The sequence below is a fragment of the Crocuta crocuta genome, unplaced genomic scaffold (assembly GCF_008692635.1).
Source record: "Crocuta crocuta isolate KB4526 unplaced genomic scaffold, BGI_CrCroc_1.0 scaffold408, whole genome shotgun sequence".
NCBI classification, from domain to species: Eukaryota; Metazoa; Chordata; class Mammalia; order Carnivora; family Hyaenidae; genus Crocuta; species Crocuta crocuta.
In genome coordinates, this window is record NW_027527444.1 from 3173682 (window position 1) to 3181849 (window position 8168).

Here is an 8168-nt window from a genome sequence, read left to right on the forward strand (position 1 = left end):
TCAGGTGACTGGTAGCTCCCGCTAAGCCTGGCCACCTGCCTGCACCCCCTTCACTCAATGATTCAAGGTGTAAAACGTGTACCTTTGCTTTTCTAGTGCTGCAGTAACTACAGGGGGAATCCAGCCTCGTAACGTGGCACGGGAAGTGGCCGTGGAAGGAACGGCCTGGCCGGGGTGTGTGCCTTCTCGCCACCCTGTCCCATGCAGGTCTCTCTCTAGGACACCCTCAACGCTCACCCCTACTTGCCCTTTAAGACCATGTGCAGGAATGTCCTGCCTCCTCCCCCTCCTCTCTCCTCCCCCTCCCCGGAGGCCACAGCTGACCCAGAGTTTTCAGGATCTCACACATTCCCAGCATTCCCTGCGTCTCAGGGCACAGAGCAGGGTTCCCACAACAGGAACGTTTTCAGGGAAGCGCACTTAAGATGCGCTTGAAGCGTATTTGTAAAGTCTTTTTTTTTTTTGAGGCCATTTTGATTTGCGGCACTAATGGGAAAACCATTTACCTCTTCTTTTCTTTAAAACCCAATGTACAAAATAGTAAGAACGGGGACTACGTTCCACAAGCAGCCTAGAGACTCTGAGGCCCCTTCCCAGCTGGAGAGCCTGAGGTGCCCCGCACTCGGCCTTGGGGACAGGAAGGACAGAAGCACAGAGAGGCCGACGGCCCCTCCCCGGGGCACCGCATCCTGATCTCATTCTCACCCCCCCCAGTGATACACAAATAGTCTGTGCCCCTCAGGACAGAGGAGCTGAGAGAACATGAAGAATGATGAAGTCCAACATTTCCACTTACGACGGAAAAAACTGAAGCCCAGAACAGTGACGGACTTGCCCAAGGTCACAAGAGCGCCTGCGAGGCGTTCACAACACAATCCCCGCGCAGGTTGGTGAGCTCAGCGGAAGAAGCCCGAGGCCAGGCTGCGCGGAGTCTGTGGCACAGAGCTGTGCCTGGGGCTCGACTCACCCTTTTCCAGGTGGCCAGCAGCTGCTTGTCCGACATGTGCTCCGGGTAGTCGGCCACTGCAAACACGCACCCCAGCAGGAACCCGTCTTCGGGGACTGGAACGGAAGCACACAGGGAAGACAAGCCCCTGAATACACACGCACAAAACCAAAACATGCGCTTTGCCGCGTTCCATGTGCATTTCTGAAGCCTATCAGTCCCGACCACGATGTATCCAGCCTAAGCTGTGCGTTCAAAACCCCTCGAACACACTGGCTCGCCTGCGCATACGAAGCCATCGCAGACCACGTGCACGGGCGACTGCCTGGGGCCCGGGGAGGGGCACCGTGCTCCCTTCGAGGGCTATGAGGCCCCGTGACACGCAGAGCACGTGTCCGGCACGAGGCGCACCTCCCCTCCCGGGGGCCTGTCCCAACGGGGGCCCTCCCCTGCCCTGGCGCCCGCGTACGAGACTTGGGGAGAGGGAAAGAGGGCCGCCGCGCTACTAACTCTCCGCGGCCGGGTCGTGTCCAAACAGCTGTGGCTGCGGCTGCGGCTGGGGGTGGGGGTNTGCTGGCTGTGGGTCACCTGCTGCTCTAAGGTTTTCGTGGGCGCTGAAAGGGACTGTAAGATCTGGAAGACAAACACGAGGCGGAGTGGTTAGCGCCGCGGCCAGGAGCGTGCCGCCGTCCTCTGCGCCGGGAGAAGGCATTCCCTGCGCTTCCTCGACGCTGAGCCGCACGGCGACGGCACCGCGCTTTCCTTCTCCAGTTACTACTAAGCATCACCAACTTCAAGAGAGTCAATGAACCCGTATTTCGAGACCAGCAGAATTTGGAAATGAACAGGGAATAAGCAAATGACTTAAAGTGACAGACAAACTCACATGGCTGATCTGTTTGACAGAGCAGCTGAGGGGCTGCAAAAACACACAGAAAACAAACAACAGAGGGGCCCTGCTTCCTCTCGGGTTCTGAGCAGGGGTCTGTGCTGCGGGCACTGTGCCTGACCGGCACCACCTCACCCCTGCCATGCTGCAGACTTCTCCTAACCCAGGGCTGCTGCAGGGAAGGTCGAGCGGGCCCTGTAACCGCGTGGCCCAGCGGAGCCTCCTCTCCGCAGCTGCCGCTCTCCAACAAAGAAAGGGGCCCTGTACGAGGCGGACGTGAAGACCACCGCCCAGTGAGAGCACCGCCCCCCAGCCCCCGCATCTGGGGTCACCCTGCCCTGTGCCCTGGCAGCTCCATAAACAGGGGCCGCACAAGACACCAACGGCAGGTCTGTTTAAATGGTAAACCAGCCTCTTCCTCAAAAAGGAGCGACGGTCTTCAGATGGAGCGAGAAGAAACCCACCCGCCCACCGGCTCCCTTCTGGCTCCCCCTGGAGAGCCCTCTGCAAGCTGCGGGCCGGGAGAGGACGGGAGCAGGGGTCAGGAGAGGCCAGGGCACCAGATGGCACGCTCTTTGGTCATCCTGCATGGCCCTGAAGAAAACCGAAGCATTATGTCATGCGATACTTTCTTCCCAACATGCTCCGATGGCACAAACTGGAAACCACGGTCTGATGGTCAGGAGACCGAGGACCACCGGAGTTTCCTAGAACTCACGAAATACCACTCAGCCCTGGTAGAGGCACACTTGCCATTCCAATAAAACTCTAGAAATTCTATCATAATGGAAGCCACGACTACACAAAAATCTCAAATATGATCTTAAAACAGATCTTCCACTTAAACAGACTCCCAAACATAAAGGTGATACAATCTGCAAGGGAAGCAGACTCTGTCTGGATTTAGGGCTGAAACGGACGGAGGCCTGGCACCGGGGGGGCTTCCGCCGGGTGAGCGGCCGACTTCGGTTCAGATCACCGTCTCAGGGCTCGTGAAATCAACCTCCACGCCGGGCTCCGCTGTCAGCCTGCTTGGGATTCTGCGTCTCCCTCTCTCCCTGCCCCTCCCCACTCAGGCTCGCTCTTGCTCTCTCTCAAAAACAAACATTTAAAAAAAAATGAAGCTGGCCAACTCTAGGCCTGTACGATCTGTCTTTGACACCACCGTACAGAGAGGACACCGATCTCCATCAGGCATTCTCTGCACACTTCGAAAACTCCTCAGCAGAGCTCTAGCCAGAAGAAAAAAATGTGGAACACACTCATAAATAGAGTAACGATTTCTTCTCTAAGGTTAAAAGTACGAGAAGCACCGGTCACATGGAGGGAAACGGGCCGCAGCGCCTCCCACACCCACACAGCAGGACAGCAGCCGGGAGGCCCACGCTTCCGTAAAAACCACGTGGGGCGGGTGGCGGACACCTGCTAGCGCCTCTGTGGATCAGTCCTGAGCCTGTCAGCGCAGCGGGTCAGTGACACTGGCTGCCTCTGGAGAGGACGCAGGACTTAGGGGAAGGACGGAGTTTATCGCTTTATAGCCTTTGGTGCCACTTGAATTTTTAAAGTTCGGTACATACACCCTCTTTTACTCTCAGAAGTAACAACCCACGGGAACTTGACTGCTAATAAGGAATAAAGGCCTGTCCGCCACAATGGACATGCCCCCGCCCCTGCGCCTCAACCCCAGATCACAGGGCAGCTCCGGGAGGTCTGGAGGGCCTCTGTACAGAGGGTGAGCGAGCACGAATGGCTGAACGCCTGGAGCCTGAGGCTGGTCCTCTCACATCTGGGGGGGCAGGGAGGGCATGTCCAGGTCTGGAGCACGGAGAGAGAAGCTGGGGGGGCTCCAGGTCTGGAGCATGGACAGGGAAGCTGGGGGGAGGGGCAGGCTGTGAGCACAGGGTGGCTCAGAGCACACGGAGGTCAGGACGAGAGCCCCGGCACCTGGCGGGCGCCCGGTGAGGGGCTCCCAGGACAACCCCTGGACTCCAGAACCAGGCGGCTCGTCAGCCCTCTGCCGTGCCTCTGGCTGGACACATGTGCTAGTCTCGAGGGATCAGAGAAAGAAGTGGGGCTCTTAGCTGCGTGATCACGTAATTTGCCATTTCGCAAACAACAATTTGTAATGAATGTCGAGTCTGGACTTTTCCTTCCTGGGATGCTATCGTTCTCGTTATTTATTTCATATGGAGAGCCCCAACATATAAAGAATTACAAAACCAACAACATGGCTCCTATAGCCACAACTCACAACCGAAACAAATTCTGGCAGCTGGCCGTGTTCTCCCAACCCCACAACTATTTTTACACTAAGTCTGTCCTCTAGTTGTAACATTTCAAAAATTCATTTTCTTCACTTCTAGCAGCCAAATGTCCCAGGTCTCAACCCGCTGCAAACACCACCAAACACCTGGGGCAGCGGCTCTCCTTGCAGAAGAGACTTGGCGGCCTCTCCGACGGCCCCCCGACTCCCCCCCGGGGCACACCCGCTCCCGGCTGCAGGCACCCGTGTCCACCTCCTGGGAGACAATCCCACCCAGACGCGAACTTAGGAAGCGTGGGATCCAACTGGTCACGGGAGAAGCACAGGGCGCGGCTGGGGGGTGGGCGGGGAGAGCTGGCAGACAGACAGCAGGGGCCGCAGGCCCCAAACCACAGGGGGCGTCCCTGCGCTCCCCGGGCTGTGGGTCGCAGGCCGCGCGCTCCACACTCACGTCCAGGGGCAGCCCGGTCTCCCTGCGCAGGCCCCGGTCACACCACTGCCGCCTCCGGGCTGTCCTCTGGCTGCCTTCTCCGGCCAGCCCCGTGCCCCTGGCTTTCCAGTTCTTTGTGACCATCCCTCCGCCCCCTGCCTGTCTGCTGGTGCTGGGACCGCACCTCCTGGCTTTACCGCCCCCTCCCCATCAGGGGCGCCATGGCCCATGACCCCGGCCGCGGGCTCTCTGCGTTGCGTCCTCGCCTCCAGAGACCCCACGTGAGCATGGGCCCCAGTGGACAGAGCTGCACCCTGACCACCTCCTCCCAGGGCCCTCCTCCTCGCCACCACCCTCCAGACCGGTGTCCCCACCAACTCCAAGTGCCTCCCGGGCCCAGCAAGTTCAGCACCGAGACGGGGAGTACAGGTACGGGGCGCAGAGGGCGGGCCTGCGAACAGCGCCTCACCGCCAAAGGGGGGGCCGCGCGGCTCAGCTGCCAGGCGCTGTCACCATTCAGACTGCAAAATGCCGGCTCATCCACTTCGCAAGGAATGCCAGAAACCCCATTTTTGTAGACGATCCCACGATTTTGGCAAATAAATTAAGAAAATTATTTGCTCCAAAGCAAACACGTCAGGCAGCAGGTGGCATCGGCTGCTGGCGTGTAACCTGGTCCTGGCTCGTCTGTCATCGTCCAAAGCCACTGCGCCTCCAGCACTGCTCATTCGACCTTGCCGCGCCCCGACCACCCGCGCCTGTCCTGTCCGCCACCCTCTCGGCCTCCACCTCCTCCACGTCTCTTAAGCTGTGGCCACAACCTAACCTGGGTCCCAACCACGTCCAACAATACTGTCTTCCCAGGATCCCCGTATCAACTCTTCCAGAACCTTCCATTCTCCTCAACCCTGATTACGTCTCTCTTCCCCTCCGCCCTACACACTTTGCCTCGTGCCATCTTAATTTTCTCCCTTCTGACGTCTACAGAATGTTTTCTCTTCTTCCACCTTATTCTGGTGTCTCAAGAACCACGTACTGTCTTACTGCCAAGTCAGGGAGGGAGAACAGGACAATAAAAAAAGAACATCTTTAACATGCACTGCTAATCAAAACACTGTCGGGGCACCTGGGCGGCTCAGTCGGTTAAGCGTCCGACTTCGGCTCATGTCAGGATCTCATGGTCTGTGGGTTTGAGCCCCGCGTCGGGCTCTGGGCTGACAGTTCGGAGCCTGGAGCCTGTTTCCAATTCCGTGTCTCCCTCTCTCTCTGACCCTTCCCCTGCTCATGCTCTGTCTCTCAAAAAGAATAAATGTTAAAAAATTAAAAAATTAAAAAAAATAAAAGCACTGCTGTTACCATCCTCCTCAGGGACTGTGATCTACAAGAAACAGGCCCTTCCCAGAGTCCCAGTGGCTTGCTCGGACTCGGGGAGAACGACCCAGGCCCTGGGGACAGACCCCTGCAAAGGCCCCCAGCTCCGCCCACAGCCCCAAGTCTCACAGACTTTCTTCCCTTACAACACAGCGAATTCACGCCTGCCCCTGGGTCTTCACAGCCGCTGTTCCCTTCTCGGGGAAGGGAACCCCATCCTGCTCTTCCCACAGCCTCTCTGTCCTTCACACCTCCTTCGTGAGGCCCTCCCCGACCACCTCTCGTAAATACCCTCCTACCCCCGGCGGCTATTCTAGGCGCTTCATCAAACTGTCCTCAGCACACCCACGCCCCCGACCCACACGAGTCTTTCTGTTTCTGCGCGTCCACCTCCCACACCCGAAACAAAGGTGGGAAACTGGTCTTTCTCCTTCGCCACCTTGTCCCCACGACCCACAGAAAGGACACAGTGACCGGTGTACCACCTCAACAACTTCCTTTCAGTCCTAAATGGAAAGACAAGGCCATATTCCATATCAACAAACTCCAATCACAGTAGTATCAACTGAGATTCAGGCTTCTTTAAACGAAAGAATAGTTCACATTATGTTATTTATCCACCGTGAGGTTCATTATAAGCAAATATTATAAGCAAATAATAACACCCGGTCAATTCCATGCCTCTCTCTGCTGCCACCGCTCATCTGAAGCTAAGAGCAGAAAGCCTTCCTCGGGCAAGCAGTCCCGTCACTGGTATCCTGCCGGAGCGTAAGAAATGCTCGAACACACACACACACACACACACACACACACACACACACACACCTGTAGAACTAGAACAATTCTCACACAAGTAAGTACCGCTTGTAAGTTAACTGTCCTGAAGAAGCGGAAAATACTAACCTGTATTGAAACCATCTGTAAAATTCAGCTCTAAAATCCATTATTTAAGTTTCCGCTCTTTACAGTGACTTACGTGTGCTACATTTGACGGTCGGCTAATCTGCTGAATATCAGCATTATTGGTAATGTTTCTCAGCGTCCGCACGGCCGGACTCCAAGTAGCGATCATTTCTGATCTTTCGGAACTTTGCAGGTTCTGTCCCGGAGCCAGTAAAGTGCCCCGGACGTCGGGGGGGAGGATGGTGCCCGGGACGGGCGGCACGTTGGCACACAGGTTAATGAGGCCGGGCTCCTTCCCCGGGGGCAGCCTGCGCTTGGCCGTGGCTACCTGTGGCACTTCGGCCGGGGTCCAGTTCAGATTTCGCTCCTGTTTCTCCGGTGACGAATCTGAGGAATCGTCAAACATCAACTCGCCCTTGGCCTTCTCGGCGTTTGACGTGGGCGAGAACTGCAGGTGGCCCGGAGACCCCTCCTGCGAGCTGGCAGGGCTCGACTTTTCGTCCGTACTGCCCTCGTTCTGGGAGTCCTGCTCCTCGTTTTCCACCTCCTCCTCCTCCTCCTCCTCCTCCTCTTCCTCTTCGTAAATAATGAGGCGAGGGTGGTAAAACGCTTCATCTTTCTTGGTCTTTTCGGATATGCACTCCAGGACCCAGTCGGGGGTGACAATTTTAATGCTTGCTCTCTTTAAAGCACATTCGTATTTCTCCTACGAGCAAAGAACACACACATGAACACGGCTGTTAAGTGTGACCAGACCTCCTAGGACTGTGCACGGAACACGGCGTCGGGACAGGGACGCAGCTGGAATGGTCGGCGCCCGCGACTGCCCTTTAGGCAGAGAAAGGCTTCAACTCCTTCCCGAAGCACGACCAGGACCCAAGTGAACCACGGGTCCGCGAACTCAGGACGGCCCCACCTGCGACAGCGGCCTCAAAAGATTCTGTCCACAGTCCACCTTCACAGATGGTATTTGAGGAAAAAAGGACAGCTAGCGACCCCACGGACGGTTCTCTTACGAGCGAGATAAATAACCGCCACCTCGTCTAGTTTTTATTCACTGACAATCTGTGCAAAGCTGTAACGAGGGGGCAGTTTCGTCAGGACACGGGGCACAGTCAGGGAGGGCGGCCGACTTCTCGCGGGAGGCTTCCTCAATGAGGCGCCTAGCGTTTACTGAGCTCACTGCGTGGAAGACACAGAGGACGCAGCCCGTGCAGGACAGTGAGGCTCACAGCTTAGCTCTGGAGAGAAAGGGACCACCACGGAGGACACGGCGCCCGGCCTCTGGTGGGCGGGGCGGGCGGCGCGACACGCAGAGGGGTCCCAGGCGCAGTGAGCCGCGGGCCTCGGGCCGGGCACAGAGCAG

General features: G+C 57.3%; 1 protein-coding gene across 1 annotated transcript in view; it reads right to left on the minus strand.

The window, feature by feature from the left end:
* PAXIP1 (PAX interacting protein 1) overlaps positions 1-8168 on the minus strand; it is a 45291-nt gene that overhangs the window by 16778 nt on the left and 20345 nt on the right. The window contains 4 exon segments of the mRNA XM_077761667.1: positions 968-1062; positions 1457-1510; positions 1513-1579; positions 6876-7508. Coding sequence (XP_077617793.1) covers positions 968-1062; positions 1457-1510; positions 1513-1579; positions 6876-7508 — 849 coding nt within the window.